We start from the raw sequence: 24,521 nt of genomic DNA, 5'->3' as shown, positions 1-24,521 counted from the left end.
ATAACCAATTTTTTTGCAGTTCCTTGCCGGACAAACATGTAACCAGTAATTTCTTGGAAAGAGAGCGCGAAGAACAAATAAAACGAGAATCTACGTCCAAAGTAGTTTATACTGAATCTGAAAAAATTACAGATGATACAAATTTAGTTATGATTGGCGATAAAACATATGATGATTCATATAAAACGAGTATTTCAAAAATAGAAAAACCTAAAATGGATGATATAAAACAAGAAGAAATAATAACGAGTACTGTAAATTTGATTAAATCATCTCAACCCACAACTACAATGACCACAGAGACTTACAACAAAGATACTGTCACCTTATTAGGTAAATCAGGTGAAGAAGAAACAATATCCTCCACCACAGAATATAAGACAGGCGATTCCGGTGAGAGCATAACAATTACAACTGTGAATGAGAATATTTATGGGCAAACAGGAGAAGAAATAGTAAGAACAACCGTAACTGAGACTACAGAATATCCTTCTGGCAGAGAAACCGTTTCTACAAAAGTTTCAGAATATATAAAAGAACAGGAACATCAAATTTTTAAATCTTTAGATAATAGTATGCGAAAACCTGAACAGTTTGAAACAAAAAAAGACATAAGTGATATTGAAGCAAAGTTTACAGATGAAGGAGAAAAAGTTGTGACTACCAAAACCGAAACAAAAACTGGTGACTTAGGAGAGGAAATATCCACAACAACTGTTACAGAAAAATTTAAAAATGAAAAAGGTGATGAAATTACCAGAATAACAGTAACAGAGACGATAACGTACTCTTCGGGGGAAGTAAAAACATCAACTAAAGTATCACAGTCTATTAAATCTGATGATAAAGATGAGGTAATTTCAGATTTAACTAAAACTGTAGAAACAAGTTCACCGGAAGATACGGAAACTTCAATAAAAATTGAGACTAATATCGGGCCCGAAGGAGAAGAAATAACAATTGAGACTGAAACTGAAACTTACAAATTACCAACAGATGAACAAGTTATAAAAACGACTGTTAAAGAAACTACCAAATATCCTTCCGGAAATATAACTATATCAAAAAAAACATCAGAACGTACTATGTCATTTAAAGAAGAAACATATACTACGTTCCCACCTGAAGTTGGCGAGTCTGTCTTAGAAGACACAATAAGTAATATGTTGCATAAGTCTAATGATCTCAGTGATGATAAAGGAAAAACTTCGTCTACAGAAACAAAAACGGAAACAGGACCAAAAGGAGAAGAAATTTTAACAACAACAGTTACTGACACATCTGAAACTCCAGAAGGAGACTTAAAAGTTAGAATTACTGTTACTGAAATTACTAAACATCCATCTGGAGAAGAAACTATTACAACTAAAGTTTCAAAATCAATTAAGTCTAAAGAAAGCCACATTAGTTCTATTGTAAAATCTAAAACTGCAATAATTGATGAAAAGATATTTGAGAACAAATTTTCAGAACCAGCGATAAAAAAGGATAAGAAAGGGACAGTGACATTAGATACAACACATAAGCTTGTAATGGATGAATTATTAGCTCATGCAGCTGAATCTCAATCGAAAGTAAAAAAACATGATGTCACTTTTGACAAAAATTTAACTGAAACATCGTTGTCGTCTGACAAAGAAACATTAGCCAAAAAATCTGACATAGAACAGCCTCAGATTACCACTGTAAGTGAATCGACCAAAATATCCTCTGAAATTGAAATATCCAAACCGAGGGACCTTAATTTAAAAGAAACTCAAGAAATAACTAAAGAACAAGTAAAACCAGTCATCGAAGATATAATACAGAAAGGCACCACGGTAGCAACAACTAGAAGTCCTGTACTAGAAAAGGATATAAAAACGATTAGCAAGGAAATACTTGAGACAGAAAAAAGATCCTACGATGCTAAAGTACCCCAAAAAGAAGAACGTAGACATTCTTGCATTAGTCCAGCAGTTTCACTTGAAAGAATAGCTGAATCGGAAATAGAAGAAGATAGGTTAGATGTTGAAGTCATTACCAGTTCTCATAAAAATGATACAACAATTGAAATGAAGAAATCTGACTCGACAATGAAGCAAATGGCCGATAATATAGAAATAATTATTAAACAAGCTTCAGAAGATTTGGATATATCTGAAGAAGTTGATGACGAAAGAGAAGAAAAAATAAAGCTACAAGAAGAGGTTTCAGTGGATTCTATTATAGAAGAAGCAGTTCATACGGTTGAAGGATTTTTAGATGAATCAAAAGATATCCAACCTGACGTTACTGATACTAAGAAAGAAGTTATTTCAGAAGACACAAAAGTATCCAAGGAAAGACCTGGTTTAATAAAATCACTTTCAAGAGACAGTGGGGAAATATTAATCATGCCAAAAAAAAAACACGCAAGAACTTTTTCTGTTCAAAGTTCACCCGATGAAGTAGAGGAACAGATATATACAGATTCAGAGTCAGGTATGTTTGATTTATAATATTATTATAAAATATTTTTTGTTCGAGGGTTTACATTGCTAGTTTAATAAAATAAGTAATTGATAAGCCTCGGACGCAAAGACGCGTGATAATATTAAAATGTTTACTTATCATTTCCTTCAGTTGCAGCACTAAGTTTTTGATTTATAAGTTCAAACTGCAAAGTTTTGTCTTTGAAATACAATTATATATTTAATTGTAATAAATAGTTTCAAAATTTTAAAATAAGTAGATGTGTGCTATGTGCGAAATGAATGGGGAACTTTGATCCTCCTCCCATCATTGAAACAGGGCTTGTTGGGACAGAACCTTAACTCGCTCTCTCTACTGCCTTATCTCCTATCGCCGACCTTGACTGGACACCACTTGATCTCACTTTCCGTTGGATCCAGAACATTTACTGTTACGAATGGCAAAAGCTCCGCATAGCATGCCCAGACAACGCCATTATTTGGACACATAATTGCGCTTAATCTGGTTTAAATACATCACTATCCCGAACTTTGTCTCAATTCTTTCTTACACATATAATGCTAATCTTTTTTTCGAAAACTATTGTGACTGTATATCTATACTCTATAAACTATATTATAAATATTATCACTCTAATTATCTATTAATCCCAAGTCTTTTTACATTCAGATATGGATAAGGCTAAAGTTTTGGAAATTATTGAACCTTCTTCAGAAATCGATGGAAAGGTTCCAACTTCTAGTTTTGACATAAAAAAAATTCGTACTGATTCTCTTGATGATGCTGATGATTTTCCAGAAAAAGAGGTAAGAGCGTTATTCTAAATATTAATACATTCATAATAACAAAATTTTAATTTACTCATAAATTCTTTGATAATTTAGGCGGAATATTTTGAAGATGGTGGAAAATATGCTGAAGAATCTTTTACTACTCCTGATATAAAACATAAAGATTTCCATGATGTATCAGGTACAAGTTCAGGTACGCCGCAAGAATTAATTGAAGAAAAATTTGGTGATACATTCCCTAAAAGGACTCATTTTGAAGACAGTATTTTACGCTCTGATTTAGTTTCAAAATCAACAACTGAGTCATCGGTAACAACTGTTATTTCCACATTAACTAAATCTTCCGATGATGAACAAAAATCAGTAGTTGAAGATGGAACATCAGCAGATTTATCTAAAATTAGTGGAGCAGATTTAATGAAAGATCCATCTAAAACTTCAATAGACACAAAAGAAGAAACTAGGATTGAAGATCAAATGGAAGATCGTGCCACTCCAGATTTATCAAAAAAATCTATTGATTTAACAAAAGATTATTCAAAGTCTTCTATAGATAGCAAAGACACTTCTCGTGATTTTGCCACTAACGAATTATCTAAAGATTCGACAGTCGATTTAAGTAAAGACTACTCTAAAGCATCTATAGACAGTGTCAAGGAAAATTCTAGATCAATTGATGAAAAAACGTTTTCCGAAGAACACTCATCGTTTGACGTTTCTAAAACATTAGCATCAGATGCCTCGGATGGTATAACAAAAAGCAAAGAATTTATAGAAGAAGAAAGATCGATTTCAAGGATTATTCATATATCGTCGAGTTCCTCTCAGGAGACCTCAGTCATGACAGAAAGTAAAGTATTTAGTGAACAAGATGATAAGTCGTTAGACAAGACAAAATTATTAGATATATCAGATACTAGCGTTAAAATTGAAGAAAAAAAAGATATGAAAGTAAAGATAGACGATTCTGAAATTGGAATTAAAAAAATAACATTTGAAGATGAAAAACAAAAAGTGGATACCCGTGATGAAACAGAAAAAAGTGGAAAGGATGATGAAATTGAAACCCCGGATATGTCCGAATTAAATAGACGATGTTCCAATTTACTGGAAGATATTTCATCTCAAGGAGCCCTCATAAGAATCGATTCTAGTCATGTAACCCATGGTAAGATTACCATAGAATATGTCTATACATTATATACATATAAATATCAAAAAAAGGAATTCATAACGTTTTTATTTATAATGTTTGGATATTATAATACTCTAGTTTAGCATATTATACGAAATTATTATAGCTATATCTTTCTTTTAGATCTTTCTTCGAAATTCTCGAAAACACCACCACCGTCACCGGTGGATTTAATAATGAAAGAAAGAACAAAACATGATGAAAGTGTAGCGGAAAAACAATCTGTTTTACAGCCTAAAGGTATCAATTTTCCAATTTTAAACGAAGTATATTTTCAATATGCCGAACCTTCATTACATTACACGTAACTCAGAAATGAAAATAAGAAAAAGAGCTAATACAATTTTAATAACAGTAACGCATGATAATTTTTTTAAGCCTTTTTTTCCAAGATTTTTTTTACATTGATGTCACAGTAACCTAAAAAGAGAAAAATAAAAATATTTTCTTTTCTGATTTTTTTAAGATTCCTGATCATATAAAATGCGATTGCACTAAGAACACGCAATAGCCATTCATGACAGTAATCAGCTTGTAGAGTATACACTAATCGTTAGTAATATTTAGGTTCTGAATCATCATTCCTTGATGCGAGTAGACAATCTCCGAGAGCTTCATCAGCTGGAGATAGTTTAATTAGTGAAACAGAGGCTCATCAAAGCGGTTAGTATTATTTCAAATCAGTTGTCAAACTACACTTTCATTGTACCTTTAGAAGTGGCTAATTTTGGCTAATGATGGTATGAACAAGTAAAATATATGTAGTTAAATATAAGTACTTCTAAATTCGAGACCATTAGACAATTAATCCTAAATTATTGAAATTTTGTTGCCCTTATTATTTAATAATATTTAAAAAAAAAAATTGTTTAATGCATTAGGTAGTGGCAAAGTAGAGTCATAGCGAAACCTTACTCATAATTTAGTAGATATAACCTTCTTTTGCCACATTTTTGTTTGTGCCGACGCATGTAATTTATTTCTTAATCAATATAAAGTGGTTCACTGCCGGTAATACAATGATATCATTTCAATAAGCACTTAGATTAGAAAGGTAGAATAAACATATACTCGTATAAACACACCATAACAAAAGTTGATAACATAAATATGAAGATATCACGGAAATCAAACATTAAAATTAATTTGCAATAGTCACAAACGTTATGCCAATATTTGTCGCACAGTAAACTTTACTTTGTTTCTTGCGGAGTCCTCACATTGCTTAGGTAAGTGGACACAGTTCGAAAAAAATATTTCATTGATGTCGCTTTTTAAACTTCCTAATAAGATTAATTTGTTTATCTGTTATTGATTAGCAAATGATTTTTATTTCCACTTCACATCAATGTTCACCTTGAGTAACGTTTCGCTTTGATTCAAAGATCTTTTCTCTTATTTTTTCTTTTACATTTTGCCATCACATAAGCTTTCTTCTCTCACAATATACGTATCACAATTTATTTTCCATCATTTGATAATAGTTGATCATACGAGATAATTATATGCTTTCATCGTTTATATAATTACAGTCTACTCATTGTTGTTAATCGCTTTGTTATCATTCACAAATATAATTTTAAAAAATGTATTGCAATAAAAATGCTAAGTGAGATCAATATAATAGTTGTATTTAAAAAATTTATAACTATAACTATGTTTTGTAATGTAAATATATTACAAAATACAGAGTATATCGCCATGAAGTAATAATCTTTTTACATCTTTTTTTTCAGAACTGCTAACTGAAGCATCAAAAACTTTAAGTGAAGCAGCTAGACCTAAATCACCAACTAAACATCTAGCTGATAACTTATCATTTGTGAATGTTGACAAACCAACGATAACCACTGGGGCTATAGAACTTGTTGACCGAACAATTGTAAAAAGTCTGGATGTAATTGATCAAATTAAAAAAGAAATGCAAGAAGACATGCACAAATCTACATCTTCAGATACATTTTATTCTGAATCTAGAATAGAAACTTCAACATCATCATCTTCAGTTCATAAAACTGTTGAAGGTTCACAATTAAAGTTTACAAATATAAACCCTGATGCAGTTATGTCAGATATGATCGCTAAATTTGGAACTACAAGTGAATACAGCACAGTACTTTCACATAAAGAGACTGAAACAAGGAAAATATCAGGCCAAGAGTATTTTTCGGAAACAAAACAAGTTTCGTCATCAGATGACGATTCTCTCATTATAAAAACGGAAACGAGTCATGAATTACGAGGGCAGGAGCACGCAATTAAGGAAAAGATGATTGTAAAAAAAGAGGGAGAGCAAACTGAAACTTCGCAAAAAAAAATGGAGAAGGCTCATGAAGCAACGGCAAAACGATCTGACGTAGAAACAAAAACTGTTTCTAAAAGCACTGATGATACAGATATTGTAAAGGTAGAAAGAGAATTTACCGAACAAGGGCTCTACACTGGAAGGCAAACAAAATCAGAAGAGAGGATGACTGCTATAAAAGATGAAACTGTTAAGAAAAAACATGAAGTTAAAATATCAGAAAGAGATTTATGCCACGAACAATGGGGAAAGGAATATTTTACTGAACCAGAAGAGTTAGAAGATATTAAAGAAGACGATGATGCCAAGTCAAGAATAGCATTTTTGGAATCTAGTTTAAAAATAGTAGAAAAAGATGAAACACTTTCAAGCGTTGAAGTATCTGAAAAAGGTCAAATAATAAGTTCAAAGACAGAGCACCACAAAGAAGAATCTGTAATTGAAAGTAAGGAACACGATGATCTTAGTTCGGATGCTTCTCATATACCAAGCTTCAAAAGTGAGGCTACTGATAGACGAGATTCATCTGAAACAAGCCCGAAAAGTAAATCTAAGTCTTTTAAAAAGGACGATGAAGTTTATGAAGTGGATTTTATAAAAGAAATAAAAATTTCGACATCACCAGTTAAAAGTTCATTTAGTCGTACTGGTAGTCAAGATACTCATTCAGAATCTGAAATTGTACCGGAATTGCCACATGATGACAAAATTAGTGACACCCCTAAGAAAGAGAAAATCATGAAGTCACCCATAAAATTATCTCATCAAACGGAAGATTTAATATTAGAAGTTTCAGTTTGCAAGGAAGGTGTCAGTATAGTTGACGATTTATCACAAGCAAAACTTTCTGACTCATCTATAATATCTTCAAGTATGCCAAAGGAAAGTACTGGTCTACAATTCGAATCTAAAGACCTAGATATAAAACTAGAAAAAAGTACTAAATTACCAAAAGAAAGTGATATTTCTCCTATTACTATGGAAACTTCTGATGATATGAGTACAGCGTCCAAAGAAGCTATGATAAAATCAGGTGAAAGTATTGACACTGAATGTATGATTAAATCTTTAGAGTCCCATGAGGGTGAAGTTTTACAAAAGTCAATGGATTCAACTGTCAGTGCCGAAACATTACATGCATCGGAATTTTCTACGGAAGCAGACTCAGCTTTTCATACAGGAACCGAAGCCAAAAGAGAAGAAAAAAAGCTAGTTAAAGAAAAAAGTACCGAAGATATTTGTAGTAGTGGTTATGATACTGATTTCTCCTCTGCCGAGTTTCATGGAATGAAACTTGAGTCTGAAAGGGTAGCCTTGGATTCATTAATATCTGCTCAGCCTCCTGCTGACTTATCAGTTTTAGAGAAAACTATAGATGAAGTTAAGCAGTCTCTAGAAGCAGCACAAGGTGAAATAATTAGTGAAAAAAGTGATGGTAGTATTAAATACAAGCAATCACCGTCTGAATTCCAATTTAAAATATTAATTAGTCCAGATAGACCCGAAGTTATTAAAGAAGAACCTCAACACGCTGACGATCAAACTGATAAGACTAACTTACCAACTTACGAAGAAAAATTTATAGATAGCCAAAAATCTGAGAGCGTTTCACAAAAGATAATTTCGCAAGAAGAAGAAACGTTTTCCGATGATGACAAAGAAACAGTTCACCATAAAGAGTACAGTCCACCCCTTGAAGGAGACATTTCAATTAGATCAGATAGTGGCCCTCATTCAATATTAGACACAGAAAGTGACTTAGTTTTGTCGGACAGAAATGGTTCATCTAAAGGTAGTCCCGAAGTTAAACTTCGGACCCAAAAGCATATGAAGACACAATTAGGTGTTGTCGAAAGACGATCTGCATCAGAAATTGAAGGTTGGTCTAGTTCTGGGGAGAGTCACTACCATAGTTTTGAACACTCTGAAAGTAGACCTTTGTCATCTGATGTTGAAGTGATGATGACGGCTCAAAGTGGTACGGACTATGAAACAGCACTAACAAGTCATGATGTTTCATCGCAATCATTGAGGACATCTAAGGATTATTACACAGCTGGTAGTTCACTTGCTTCCAGAGATAGTATGAAAAGCCTTGACTCAGATGGCTCCAGTCATGTTGCAAGCATAGACATATCAGATGCATCTGAAACACTTGTGCCTTCAGCTAATGAATTAAAAGAAGAATTGATGGAAAGTAGTACATATGTTGAACAATTCTTACATGAGCCTGAGAAAGAACAAGTATCCAAAAGTAAAACAACTAGTGACGATGATATTTCTGGCGACGATGACGAATATAAAACTGATAAGGTTGAACTTTTAGGAAAAATGAAAAGGTCTCATGAAATGCGATTCCAGCCAAAAGATATGATACCTGAACATTTTCCACTGGAAGGCACTTCAGAAAGTATTGAATTTGACGATGATTCTTTAAAAGATAAAGAAGTATCAGATACAACTATATCTAGCCAACTAAGAACCGACGAGATTTTATCTTCGTCAATTTCAAAACTTGATATGTCTTCATCTCAGTCTCAACTAGATTTAGATAAGGAAGATATTCAAGAAATTGTAACTAAAGTATCTGTACATAGTGAACAGGCTATTCCATTTTCCGTAACAAAAATAGAAAAGAAACGAGAATTCGTTGACGTTGAAAGTGAAATCATTCCTATAGGCTCGGCAGAGTATGAAGAAATTGAAAAATTTGGTCACATAACCACAAAGACAGACAATTTACCGCATGATGATATCCCTTTAAGAAGAACTGTTGTTACAAAGGAAGAATCTTTGCCCTCAAGTTCCGTTTTAGTATCTCCAAAGGAAGTAATAGAAGAATGTGTAAAAAAAGTCGTTGAAGAAATTAGCACTGTACCATTCCCTGTTACTGAAAAACCTCCCAGTCAAAGAGAATTTGTAGATGTTGAAGATGATATAATTCCGAAGGGTACAAAACAGTATGAAGAAATACTAAAATCAAAAAGCGATTCATCAGTACCTAAAACGAAAGTCGAGAAATCTGGCCTAAGAACACCCGAAGATCATTTGGAAAGTAAGCAGAGTTCCACCTCGAGCTTAAAAACTCATGAGCATCTTTCTACGCCACAAACACCTTTGTCAGCACCCAGTCAAAGTTCTCTATCTACAGATAATGGGCGAGAGTACGTTCTCGATGATATGTATGACATTTCAGAAACTCCAGAATTAAAATCAGAACTTGTGACTGAGACCAGTCGATCAGAATTAGTAATTACTACAGAAGAAAAGACCTTACATACTTTTGAGAAAGAACAAGAGTCGCCTACTAGCGATGAATTTGAAATGGTTGATAAGCCTTGTGAAATGGATGATTTTGTAGTTATTGAAGAAGTTGCAAAAGAAGCACAAGAAACTGATCCAGAAGGTAAAAGTTTGCAAATTAAAGCCCAAAAATATGTAAAACGGCATGACACAGAAGTCGAGGAATATTTATCGAAAACAACTAAAAAACAAGAAAGTACTAGTAGTGCTTCGGGATCTGGATCATTATCAGATGAAGAAATTCTTCAATATGAACAAGAGCAAAAACGATTACAAGCCCAAGAACTTGCTGAAATTGAGGCGGGTAAGCGGTGGATACAAATGCAATTCGAAGGTGATCCGAGGTATGATTATGAAAGAATTCCGTTAGAAGATATTAAAGAGGAAGAAATGACTGATTTTGATGTTAGCCGAATTGGAAGCTTGAGTTCGCAAAAAGAAACAATTGGAAGTTATGGTAGTTTTAGAAATTCGTACGGAAGCCTTTCAGAATCAGAAATGACCTCGCGTATGAGGTTTAGATTAAAGGGTGATAATGATGATATTTCAATTAGTTCATTACAAGAATTTGAAAACCTTGAAAGAGCTTTAATGGAACAATATCAACAACATTCGTCATCTTCTCAAGATTCTCTAAATGGATCGCTACCCCGTCGATATATCTTAAGTAAAAGTCAAGGGGATGACATATCTGTGTCAAGCCTTAAGGAATTTGAAGGGCTTGAAACAGCTTGCCTAGAAGCTTTAAAGGCTGAATTATTAGCAAAACAAAAGGAAGCTTTACTTTTAGCGGATCCCAAAGTTGTTAGTAGTAGTTTCCTAGAACAAGAAAAGCGTTCTTACGATAGTAGTTCTGAAAGTAGTCCTCCATTTAAGAGTGGAAGTCCTGGGCACAAAGGTGGTAGTCCCTCTCAAAAAAGTAGTAGCCCTTCACAAAAAAGTGGTAGTCCATCTCAAAAGGTTGGAAGTTACGGGAGCCCATCACAAAAACTTTTAGCTGATTCAATGGCTATCAGAAAAATAATCGATCAGCAACTGGCCTTAGAACAAAAAATGCAAGAGTACCGACCGAAAATTGTGACCGTAAAAAAATTTGATGAAAGAGGTGCCTTTTTTGTACCAGAACCGGAACCAGGAACATCAGAAGCTAAATCAACAGAAGTAGTAGAAGAATGTAAAAAATCATCCTCTTTCGTTTGTGCTGCAGCTCCAAGCGATGGCTCAGCGGAGTCAATTCCAGGAGATTGTGAAGAAATGATGAAAATTTTAGACTTAGAAGAAAAATCCAAGAAAGAAGAACAACAACAATCATTTACCAAAACAGAAGGTGGTATTATAGAAATTGTTCGCACTACTACTGTAATTCAACAAAAGTTTGTAGATGGAAAAAAAGTTTCCGAAACTATCACAAGCCTTGATAATGAAGGAGGCGTGGATATACCAGCTAGATCTAAGCCTTATGATGACAGTGGTATGTCAATGAGTTCTGAGATGTCTTCTTCGTTAGCTTCACAACCTTCTGAAATGGATAGTTTAATGACAATTATTGAAAGACATCCATCTGACAGCGAAGTAGTAACCTATTCTAAGCACACCATAATTACTTCTTCTGAGAGGTTTGAAGATAAACCAGAAGACTTGGATTTCTCAAGAGAAGGAAGTGCCGTACGTGAGCTGTCGCCCTCCTCTGGGAGGTCGGTAGCTCATAGTATTATCTCCGGAAAACATTTCACAGATCCAGCTAGCGGTTCTTGGAGTGGTCAAGACGAAGAATTAAGCTCATCGGGAAGTTTCAGTCGGTAAGTTTGTACTATGAAATAAGTTAAACCTATCTAGCTCTTCCAAGATCTCTCCTTCCCTTTTCAATGTTCTCGGGCCCTTTTTACCTGAAGCGACCGGCTTCAATTAATCTCGGTTAAAATTTAGCTTCATAAGATGTTTTCGATATCTTATACAGTTTATTCTCGTGACTCAATCCCATTTGAGCTCTTGCTATTATAATATATTATTAAATAATTAACTTAATACTTCAAAAACTTAATAATATTATTATTTTAAAAAACCCCAATAAGACATTAATGATACGTTTAATCACATTTAACAACAGCAACTTAAATATTTCAACGGCAAGCGAAGTTGAGATGAATAAATTTCCGATTAGCTCATATTTCTAATTGATTTGATTTACATAAGTTGTAAGCCAGGGATTGAATTTACACTTGGGACTAGTGATGAGGGTAAATGTAAAATTAGAAGGATGAGACTTTTTCCGCTTTTGCATTTTGGAAAATCCTTTTCTCACGTTGTAAATTCTAATTAAAAAAATATATTTACTTCTATGAATAATTTAAAAATAGTGTATCGAAACTTTATCCACTGTGTAACTAAATTTCGATATTGCGTCGGCATTTATTACATTGACTAAAGATGGCGCTAAGGCTAAATACAGGCACTATATATAACAAATACATATTTTTACTAAAATTCATATTAAACGCGGCATGTATTACATCGTAATAATAAAGAAGCAACTTAAATTGACATGACATCTTTAATCTTTAGTTTTATTAAATTCTGCCGTTTTGGAATTTTGGAAATAAAAAGTATATTTAGGTAACTAAATCTAAACGTGTAATAAATATATTAATAATTAACTATTTATGGATAATAAAACAAAACTATTGGTAAAACGCACGGAATATGTAAATCTAAAGTTTGTTCTCTATTTCCATCTGTTATTGGAATGATACTAACGTTAAAGCATACTCTATACTAATATAATAAATACAAAAGTTTCTGTGTCTGTTACGCTTTCAAGTTTAAACCAAATAACCGAATTTGATTAAATATGGTCTAAACCAAGCATGAACCCCAAGAAAGGACAGAAGCTATTTTTTGAACCTAAAGTCTACGATCAACAACTTTCACAACCCCTTCCCATTTCTTAAACGCGGGTGATGCCGCTTTTTTTTCGCTGGCTAAACGCTCGTATGCGTTTCCCCGACGTGAAGTGGGGGTAGGGAGGGCATGGAGGACTCACCGGTGCTGAGAACGCCTGGTGCGCCCCAGTTTATCAGAAAACCCATTAGAAAACCAGCGGTAAACATTCCATATCTTCAGGGGGCAATACGGGATCGCTTGCGCATAAAGCTGGCGAAAAGTAGTTACATATAAATGTTTTATATATTTAAAATTTTCACAGCGCACGAGCTGATCTGATGTTAGGCAGCACAGATAGTTTAGAAGCAACGAGTTCGAATGCAACTAGAGCAACATATAACTATGAAGTAGACACGCCAATGACTGGTAGCCTTACTTCTGGAGGTAAGTTATTTAAAATAAAACCTCTTTTCGATATAATCATACGTATTAGTATTACAAATATATTATTCAACTAATGACTCTATAAAGCTTTTCAGCTATGCATACAACATACTTCCTAATATAGGAACTCATTTTTTTTAAAAACCTTACAAATTAAACCTGTAGTCCAATTGTTTTTATCCAGAAAATGTATAAGTAAAGTGCGACCAGGATCTTGTAGCAACCCAATGATATTGACATGGATGCTTAGTTGAAATTTAAGGGCTACCAGCTAATATATTGTCGTAACTTTTAGTGAATACATTAACGCATTTTGTCGAATTTTGTACAATGAAAATTAATATCCGTAAAAGTAACCGTACTCGCGATCGCTTCAGCTATTCTGGGTGGGAATTTATGGGATCCTTGTCGGACTGTACTCACTAGCATGGGAATGATTTGACCCTTTTTGGATTTTCACATATTTATTGGCATTGAATATGTTGTTGTATTTTAAAGAGTATACATGTACTAATCATTTGTGTTGTATAACTATTGTAATTTATTATTTTTCTCGTCAATATTATATCACCGAAGAATGAAATGTACCCTTAAATAATGTTTAATAATTACGGTTATGTGATGTCTTTTCTTTAATCGAATCATTATAATTGCAGATATCCATCCTTGCTTTTAGAAATTCGAATTTCTGGAATAATGCATTAATCATAAAATTAATACAATTCATGTATATTATACACTTGTATATCTTTTACGTGTCGCTGGATACTTTTACGATTCTGTCATAATTTCTTCGTAACATCGTTTGTTTTATTATTGCGCTATTAGTATTCATTTAAATTCGACGATAAATATTAATGATCAGGATTAAACCACTGAAATATAAGAATTTACTAAAATTTCCTTCAAAATTACATTAGGAGATTAATATATTATTCCAATTAGCTTTTATATTATGCTTCCTGCCAAGCTTCATACTAATCAGAAAGATAACATAGCGCGCCCTCCAGGGTCGAACACAATGGTGTCCTCACTTGACACTCTGGATCCTGTGACGGCTGTACAGATGGAAAGCCTAGAACATCAGTCTACTAGTGAACAATATTCACAGGACCATGAAGTTCATGAACCAGATTCTGATACAGAAAGATTAGTAAGTTAATGGTCCAGTCTGATAATGGTTTTAAACTTAACATAACTTGTAGGCACCTGATGGTACTAAAATTTGACATCTTTTCAGCAATAGCATACTCTCTCCCTTTGAGGAGAAATAATCAGAAATAAAACATAGGATAAACGCATTTCTGATGTCTCAGATACTTATATGTCATCATATATCCTACTATCACGTTACATATTATATTTACTGTTAATATATATTTAGTACTTTTTTTATTTGATTTATGTATTATAATCACTTCTTGACTTAATTTTTAGGAATTGGACAGTCGTGTCCCTCGGGCAAAGGAACGTACAATAATGTTTGATAGTACAGACACACTTAGCGCCGTTAGTGGTGATGGTTCTGTTAAAGAGGCTACTGTTGAAGCACCAGCTGCTACTTTTTATATTGGAGATACTCCTATCGTTAGAGGTATGACTTAAAATTATCATCAATTAATATGCCGGTTAAACGTACATTTATTGAAATGTTTTATTACAAAATAGTACTTTGTAAAGTTTATTGTTAGTTAAATTAATTTTGATCACCACAGGAGACAAACGAGAGGAAGAAGAGAGTCAACCCACTACACTATCTGGTAGTTGTCCAGCGTCTCTTCCACCTACAACTCAAGCCTCACCTCCAGTTCCAGCACAGCGAAGGTATTTTGATACTATTCCGTTATTCACAATAGTAAAATCGTCTAAATTCATTCCTAAACCATCAATCTATACGTCTATTACTGTTCTTGCTGTTTAGTATATGATGGATGTTTGAATTTTGGCTTACTTTAATAATGCTATATTGTATTCCTGGAACAGTTTTTTATTATTTCTGCAGCTTTTATTATATTCTTTCAATTGTCATGTTTAGTTTATCATTTCGATGTACCTACTAAAATGCAAATGTTATCATTGCAGCTGCTATTGTTTAAGTCACTCGCAAGAAAAACTCGACAAATAGGTACACTGTTTATATTGTATTGCTTTCTGAATTTGTTTGCCTTAACATCGATTAAACTATATTTAACAATATATCAAAAGCTTTTTGGTAGGTTTTATTAGATATTATATCTTTTATTGATAGATAGCGTGGTTTGTTGTCATATATTACATATATATATGTATATAGCATGAAAAGGGTTCTAGCGTGTCGTTATCTCATGGAAATTTTGAATTGAGCTAGAAAATTGTAGCATCTGTTTCTATTTTAGAAAATAATTAATTAACTTCAACACTTCCTATTAGTGCTTCGCAAGTCTTGCAATTGAATATTGATCTAGTTCCACCCAACTAATAGACCAGAAATTTGCACACACAATTATTATTTTCTAATTTGATAACTTATTTTATCACAATTAAATTCAAAATTTCCATAACAAACATTATTTATGGTAATGCAATAGTCTTTTAATGTATTTTTCTTTCCAGATCCCTTTCAATGATCCCAAGACCAACTCACTCCAGCTTAGACGAGTCGAAGAATTAGAGTTTTCATGAGATTCTATAATTTAATATATTTATTTTTATTATATCACAACTATTTCTACTTTGCCAGCTTAGGCTTAGCAAATGCACTGTTAAGATCAGTTCTTAAAATTTTACGAAAAAAAACCTTTAAAAATGTTTATTATATAATCTGTATAACTCTTCGTTTAGTTATACTTTTGTGTGAAAACAAATGAAAAACGACATTAATGAAACTCATTTCAGGCTGAAATGTGTCTCGATTCGAAACGTCTGAATCAAATACCTTGAAATGAATTCCTTATCCAGTATTTGACAAGAACGTGCAGAGCACTTCATTATCCAGGAATTTGATCTTATTTAGGAATATGGAACATATATAGTGAAGAATTTTGGATGTATTTTGGTACTAACTTTTGTATTGTACCGTCGTTCAGCGACATCGGTCCATGTTACTTGACCTATAGACCTCCATTGATAACGCTTAGCTTATTAGTCTTGGAAATCGCTTTCTCGATGATGTTAACATTGTAGAAAATATCAAATATTTTATAAGATATAGGTTTAGGTAGAATCGTTTCTGATGATTTTGATAATGAAATTATAGAAGCAGGATCGGGTGACGGAACTAAAGCTGTCCTTAATAAATAATATGCTTTTAGTAACACAGGACATTATAAATTGGTTTTCTGAAGAATTCATGCACAATTTTCTGAAGTAATTAGATAGATAGAAATACAAAATATAAGATATGTATGATTTACGGTCACAGCATTTGAGTCTAGTCGAATTGCTTTAATTCGTTTATTTTTTATTATGTTGTCTAGTATTTGACGTAAAAGTACTTTAAACGTACTTTTCATAGGATTAAGAACATTATTTTTCTTAATTAAACATTTATAAGTATATCAATGTTATGACGTTGATCGTAAAAATTATTATTAGTAAAATACAGCGCTTGCTCACTTCCAATATTTTAATGTATTTTAATGAATGTGTAGATTTTTGAATACTTGTGAAAGTAAGGATTTGGATTTATCGGAATTTGTTATAAATTCATAAGGCTGAAGAGGACGTAAGAATATTAAGTGCTTATTACAAGCTTAAGAGGGGCACGTATTTCAAAGCTATTGTTTTCGTATCAGCGTTATGATTCTTAATTATTGAATCAATGCTGTTAGATAATAGTTGTTTTTATTTAAGAATCGGTGTGCTTAAAGTTAATTAATTAATGCTAGTGCGTTGCTATATTAAGTTTTAAACTAATTTGCTACGATTGTTTCACGTTGTATTTGTAATATTGCTGAATATTCTATCGATAAACTAAATTATAATTGAATATTAAATAAAAACGCTATGTCTCATATTTAATATTGGTGTTTTATTTATCTATATCTGAAATCATATAATTTAAAAAGAAACACATACCTCATTCAAAACGAGGGCAGTAATAATTTATACATAATTAATATTATCAAAAAAAGGGCATTGCTGCGTGAATTCCCCTTCTACCTTTGACACCCTAACAGCGACACATCCGTAGGGCGTGGTACAACACACGGAACATGTTGTATAATAATGTTAGAAGTACGTTGAATAAAAAATACCAACGAAATTAATCTTAAAATTAATTTAATGTTATGTTATAAGAAGAATTAGTGTGACTTTCCGAACGTCAAGCTGTCAGATGGCTTTTAAATTCAAACTTTGGCGGGAGGCAGCGCGTAATACGGTCAGGCGTATCATTGTTAAACTATTTTTGTAATAATATAAGCAAACCAGAAATTGATTTAAGTATTTTATTATTATTTTGTTGTATTCTTGTTATAAATTTATTAAAAGTAATTTTGTTTTGTTAATACTATAACATTCATTAGGCATTCACGAAAAAGTGGCGTTTTGAATGTCGACGGAACTGTTATCGGAAATTTGGATGTATTTTACATCATACATACATGGGTTATATTTTTGATAGAGTAGTTTTTTTTTTATCAATATATTTTAAATAAAGCAATCTGCTTGTTTATGTAGTGTTCACAGAAATAACCGCATTTTTGTGGGTAAAAAACGTCCAAGTCACACTGAATTGTGTAATTTTTGAAAACATGCATTTTTATCAAATAAAAGTAATATTTATTTCGATTTGGCTCAGAATCACTTTAAAAAACTCGTGGAAACGGCTAATCCCGCATAAATGCTCTTTTTTGGAATAATTTTGTTTGTGTTATAAATAAAAATATATTAATCGAGAACTGCCTGTAATGCATAATATAATAGAGCATTTAGGAAATCCTATAATACTTACTTAAAATTTCCTTGTGTCATACCATAGATAACTGCTCTAAATCTTCTTTAAGACGAGAGATAGACTATTTGAATATTATTTTATTCTTGTATTATCTATATGTCAATATGACAGATAGTCAAGTCAAGTCAAGTCAAGTCAAGTTGAAAACGCGTTGAAATATGACGTTTGGCGCGTGTCAAGCGTTGCTGTCATGCACCAAGATAATAAAGTTGGCTAGTCTGTTTTAGTCCTCTGTAGTGTGACCAGCCTAGATATATAAATAATGTACGATTTTATTTAAATTATTTAAGTACTAAAAATAAAACCAGTATTTCGATAATAAGATTTAATTAACAAAAGTAGAAATAACTTAATTACAAAGACTGTCTGACAGATAAATTATTCACAAATATCGTAACATGTAAATGTAAGAATTACATTGAAATGACACAATTGTTTTTTACAACAATATTATACTAAAAAAAAAAAAATAGAGCATATTTGCTACAAATATTTATTCAATATATTCATCAGTACAAATTTGCACAATAATTAATGTATTCTTAAAATAACGAAAACTCTTCAAACGAGAAATCGATTATCGACACGATAATCGATTTTACAGATTTCTCATTCAAATTATTTTCATTAAAAACTTAAATCTATGCATATAACGCTTACATGTATTATGGCATTCCATATTTTGTATTGGGATATTTTCAAACAATAAATTAAATCAAGGATAATTAAATAAGTATTAATAGAGTATTAACTTTGGTGGTTCGAAGTCAACTTAAGGGGTCAATGTTTAAATAAATAAGATACATTTAGAAGACTGAATTACGATACAAATATATTATATTTAAATTGTATTTTAAACGAATTATGATTGTTATGTAGTCCAGGAACATATTAGACAAAATTAGCCATTGACACTGTATTGAAATACACTAAGAGGTTACCTCTTAACTTAACTAACATTAAACAAGCTATATTTCTTGGACTATTATTGCTATTTCAGAGAATTAATCTTACAATCTTCAAAGGATATTAATCGTCTAGGTCAGTGATAACACACATTTAGGGTTGTGAATTCGATTCTAGGTTATAAGTATATTTTAATTGACTTTATTCGGTCTCGATGTTTCAATATTAATTTATAATTCTAGTCTTTTTAACATATCATTATGAATTAAAATTTGTTACATTTGCTATTTCTTAAAAAAAAAAAGCTAAATATTTGTCTTACGAACTGACATTTAAAAGAAGCGATCAATCTTATCACTTACAAAGTATAATATTGTTACGTACCTATAAGTTATTACAAATTTGTCATACAATTTTTGAGTACTGTATAACATACGTCATACGTAGAAAATTTAGGTAAAAAGCATAACAGAAAATTAGTTAAAAAATCTTTTTGAGTGTGATTTTTAATATAGCAAGTACCAGATGGGTTTTGCCCATAGATATTCAAACTAAGAAACATACCTCTGTTATCTATAGACATTATGTCCCTAGTAACTGTAATAATACGAGCTAAATAACCTTCAAAATGAAACAATACAATATTTTTTGACAGATAACATGTTCAAATACAAATAATAATTGTATAATCTAGTCAGTCAAAGATCCTTTACAATGTCTAATTGAAAAACCTGGATGTAGGTTAAAGTAGAATTAAATGATATTAATAAATGATATAAAAAGGCATTTAAATAATGATATTTTTATGATATATTAATACAGTTATGGTAAATAACTGTTAACGTACAACGTTATTTTAAAGGTATTTTGTATCAAAACCGAATGCGTGACTTTATATTTTCGTCTTAAATTTTGGTAACTTAATAAATCAATTTTAATTATCTAATATATTTGTAATACTTTAATAGCCTCTGCGTTAGTGAAAATTTAATTATAATTTAAATAAATAAATAAATAAACAGTCTTCACAGGGAATCAAACTCCGATACGTCGCTAGTCTGAAAACATATTAATATTAGAATACATGTAAAAATTAATCGTAATGATTTAAAAATAAATATATTGAATTAAATTTATTTGAACAACGTTTAAAATTCGAATATAATATATACGTTAAATTAAGAAGAATTTGACATAACAATATCAGTGTTGCCATACACATAAACGAGGACACAATTGTAAATAATTATATTGAACTAATGAGAATTAGAATAATGTGTAATTTGTAAAAAGTAGTTAAGTATTCTACATATTGTAATGTCTAAACCAAAATATTTAAGGATTCTGTCAAATGAATTTAAAACGTATTTATAGATGTTTAAATTAGAAGCCTAACTAGGAACAATAAAGTTAGACATTTCTGAATGACTTTAGTTTTAACATATATTATATTGCAACATTAAAGACATATTCAATTTCGAATACAAATATTTATTGTAAAAATTATTCGAAGATTTCATCCCGCTTGATTTAGATGAATGATCGGATACTTACCCAGACCTAGTAAAAAACGAATTTTAAGATGAAAATGGGGTTATTAGTGCTACCATCCAAAGGTTATATTTTGATAGATAAAGGTTAATTTTATTTATAAAGTGTGCAAATACCCACAAGATCAGATTTATAGAGGTGCACGTGGGGCAGGAGGAAAGTGGAGCCAAGATCTCGTTCAGCCATTGTGTTTGCCTCCTGAATAAGTTATAGGTTTCATGAAATGTTACCAATTTAAATATCACACACGCATATCAAGTTATTAGGTAAAGAAGGTGCATGTATTTTACATAAACAGTGCACTAAATTGCATTTAATATTTACGATTTTTTGGAAGTGATTAGTTAAACAATGCTGTCTTCTTCTTTCGAATGTTAAATCAATGATAACAGAAAGAGAGAAATCAATGTTTAACGTTTATAAGTCAGAATAATATATACTCGTATACTATAAAAAATAGTCGAATTAATTAAAGATGAATTAATATTTGATAATGTTGTTTTACTGGCGTTTTATATGTGTACAATAATTATATGTACAACTTCACTGGGATAACATTTAATGTTAAACACGGAAGAAAAGCAGATGCAACTTATAACGGTAGCGGGAATTGAACCCAGGATTCTATCACAAAAAGGGGATATAAAAAATCCAGAGTATTCCCAAAAAAACCTTAAGGATACAGGAGACTTATGAAAATTAAAGTCAAATTTTGTTAATTTCATGTATTTAAAATTTATTGAATGTTCATGAGCTTAGTTCTTTTATTATGTCTCGTGCTTGGTTGTGAAGGAAAACCTCGCGAGGCAACCTCTATGTGAAAATGAAATTCTACATGGGAATCATGTAGAATTTCTTTACATGAGTGCGACCTCATCCAACCCCAATGGGACAACGTGGAACAATTGTTCCAGTGGAGTTGGCTTGGCCCTACTTCTTTAATTACTAGACTTTTTGGTACAAATTTTAAATACAAGTTTATTTCAGCGACTTTGATGTATGGAACCGTTTTGTTTTAAAGTGTCATATAATTAATTTCATCCTTCACCAGATATTTGCATACGAAACATTGAAATGTGCAGTGCTATGTAAGAACACACTTCGTATATCACTCGTGAAATGTTGATAACCGACTTGCAAGTGATACACTGTTTGGATACATGTATCATTCATGTTGTAATTGATGTAGATATCTATCTTGTTCTACGATGAGTTTCGAGTTCGTTCTTACAGAATAGTTCAGCTTTAGTGCGACTTAGCCAACAAAAAGTGTTGCTATGGAATTTTATAGATTTTTTTCCAAACTTACCTGATGAGTTAGCCTGGTAGATGAGGCAGCCCTACCAGTACTGGCTGGTAGGGTCCCTCCTACTGACCGGGCTTCGGATAACGTGCTGGAAAGAATTAAATTAAAAATTATTTTAAAACAATCCGTACCATCTCTTAATATGTCCTATTAGTTTTAAGCATGAACATTATAAATATGTATATTTCTATCAAACTTAATATACGTTATATTTTAAAATATAATATATGTAAAAGATCAAAATAGAAATAAATGTACACTTATATTTATAACTAGCTGTGCCCGCGACTTCGTTCGCGTAGTTGTCGGAAACACTATCATGATTATCGTTTGATTGCTCACGTTGGTTTTTGTTATTATAATCGTCAATAAGATTTAATAATATGTTTTACAGTACTTTAGCGTAGATTATAGTTTTAGTTTTATTTTCTTGTGGTAGAAGAACATACTGATTTTGCCCGCAACCCGATCTTGACAACGCGACATATAGTTGGCCGTGTGAAAAGCAGTCTTGACGTAAATCGATTCCTACGTGTTTAAATGTTTGGCCCTGTGATTTATTAATGGTTACGGCAAAAGATAACTTAATGGGAAATTGAATTCTTTTAAAATTAAAAGGTAAATCATTTGGAATCATTGGGATGCGAGGTATAAGCACTGTTTGACCAACTGCCGTACCAGTCAAAACTGTTGCAACGATCACGTTATTGCGAAGGAATTTTACTTGAAGGCGGGTCCCGTTACATAAATTTGGTGGTTTAAGATTTCTGAGTAAAATTATCGCAGCACCTATTTTTAACTTCAGGGAATGTGGTGGAAGGCCGCTTCGGGTTTAAAGAATTGAGAAACTCTTGTGGGTAATGGACAGCATCTTCTTGATCCATTACATTATCAATAGATGTGTAGGTAGTTATATCGCCTGGAAGTTTGGTTAAAATTAGGTTGTTAATTTCGTCAACGCTACTATTTCTCGCCGCCAATATTGCCCTTTGACACATCCATTGGTAATCTTTATTTTCTATTTCGACGATATTAGGGTAAACTTTTGATATTAAATCCTCTATGCTAGTCACTTCTCCTAAATCGCGATCAATTTCAATTTTATTTTCAGAATGAGATACTTTTCCATCTCCTATTAAAAGTAACTTTGAAGGAAAATTTGTACTTCCTCCCCCCAAATGTGCTCTCATATTCGTAGATAGTTTTAAGGTATGGACAAATTTCCATAACTGTGAACTTTTAAGGCAAGACCTTACAATGTCTGCTCTAGTTCCTCTTAAAATTACCGGTAAAGTTTGTCTAAATAAATTACCAACATCTGTGTTTTTATTGCTTATTGTTATACGGTCAATTATGACAACCCTTTTCTTAAACATAAAAGAAATATTGTACAATAGTGTACGATTGCGAATATTTTTTTTGTTAACAATTCGATGCAGGTGTATCGACATCTGGATGTAAGACAAAAGAAAAAGTCAATTGTAAATAAATAAATCACAAACAAAATTCATACTCTGCCAAAACAAACAAAACGTTCAACAGGAAATGTAATAGTAAATCTGAATGACTTTTCTTTGTCTTGGATTAGGAGAAAAGTTCATGAATTGTAATACCTGACGGTAGACATGTTTGCTTAAACACTCAATTTTGATTCCAATTTTCTGTCATTATATAGGACCACTATGTACGTATAGGGTTTAAAAAAACATCAAGAAGAAGTGTATTTATCGATAGACCAGATTTACAAATTTGGAGTATATCATATATTTACAAACCTACCTTGGCTGACACCGCCTCCAAAAATAACAATAATTTTAACTATAATATATTATCGTAATAACTTTGCTGACTTTTAAATAGTCTAAATATTTTTAATTTCATTTTACATAGTATAAATCTAAAAAATATTGTGATCATTGTTTGTTATTCATAGGTTTGTGTTAAGTTAGATTTAAAGTGGGTAGGTACATACTTATCTCCTTGCGTGGAAACACAGAACGTACCTACATATTGGTAAGTAGAATAAGTTACTTGATTATTAAGTTGTAGAATAATAAGCAATTATTTTTTACTTTTTAGAGCATATTATTTTTTTTCTCTTTTGAAGTCGGTTTTTTTTTGTCAAAATTTTTGTTTCTAAAAGATTCGGCCGAGTATCGCTAACGTGCTCCTTAGAATTGTTCCGTTCCCTTCCGTACCGTTACTTTGTCATGGATCCTATGCTCAGAACCTTACCAAACTTTCACCATAGTACCCTTGAAGTATATCCTTTATAATAAAAAAAGAATCATTAAAATTGGTTGGCACAATTTTGAGTTATTCACCTATTTATCGCGCACATACATAATGCACATTTAAGACTTATATCGTTTTCATAGGGATACCATCATCGTAACAGGATAAAATTAAAATGGGGCCCCACGGGAAGCACTACCTTTCAAACAAAAAAA

The 24,521-nt window shown here is 31.9% G+C and overlaps 2 protein-coding genes across 9 annotated transcripts in view; one reads left to right on the top strand and one right to left on the bottom strand.

Moving 5' to 3' along the window:
- LOC113393537 (ankyrin-2) overlaps positions 1-24,521 on the top strand; it is a 143,585-nt gene that overhangs the window by 53,386 nt on the left and 65,678 nt on the right. For 2 of the 8 annotated variants that reach the window (XM_026630486.2, XM_064219068.1), the window contains 11 exons: positions 20-2,463; positions 3,124-3,260; positions 3,339-4,413; positions 4,564-4,680; positions 5,008-5,103; positions 6,177-11,847; positions 13,251-13,372; positions 14,371-14,525; positions 14,810-14,966; positions 15,088-15,196; positions 15,965-17,371. In XM_026630486.2, the coding sequence (XP_026486271.2) occupies positions 20-2,463; positions 3,124-3,260; positions 3,339-4,413; positions 4,564-4,680; positions 5,008-5,103; positions 6,177-11,847; positions 13,251-13,372; positions 14,371-14,525; positions 14,810-14,966; positions 15,088-15,196; positions 15,965-16,022 (10,141 nt within the window). In that variant the 3' untranslated portion in view covers positions 16,023-17,371. Of the gene's footprint in view, positions 1-19; positions 2,464-3,123; positions 3,261-3,338; positions 4,414-4,563; positions 4,681-5,007; positions 5,104-6,176; positions 11,848-13,250; positions 13,373-14,370; positions 14,526-14,809; positions 14,967-15,087; positions 15,197-15,454; positions 15,535-15,964; positions 17,372-24,521 lie in introns of those variants that run through there. The other 6 variants (XM_064219069.1, XM_064219074.1, XM_064219070.1 and 3 more) reach the window with 6 other exon arrangements.
- Positions 20,046-24,521, bottom strand: part of LOC113393742 (uncharacterized protein) — a 103,501-nt gene continuing 99,025 nt past the window's right edge. The window contains exons 18-20 of the mRNA XM_064219077.1: positions 22,075-22,159; positions 20,886-20,963; positions 20,046-20,272 (exon numbers count right to left, since the gene is read on the bottom strand). Coding sequence (XP_064075147.1) covers positions 20,240-20,272; positions 20,886-20,963; positions 22,075-22,159 — 196 coding nt within the window. The 3' untranslated portion in view covers positions 20,046-20,239. The remainder of the gene's footprint in view (positions 20,273-20,885; positions 20,964-22,074; positions 22,160-24,521) is intronic.

Source organism: Vanessa tameamea, chromosome 26 (assembly GCF_037043105.1).
Source record: "Vanessa tameamea isolate UH-Manoa-2023 chromosome 26, ilVanTame1 primary haplotype, whole genome shotgun sequence".
In the NCBI taxonomy this organism is placed as follows: domain Eukaryota; kingdom Metazoa; phylum Arthropoda; class Insecta; order Lepidoptera; family Nymphalidae; genus Vanessa; species Vanessa tameamea.
This window is presented reverse-complemented; position numbering and strand designations above follow the sequence as displayed.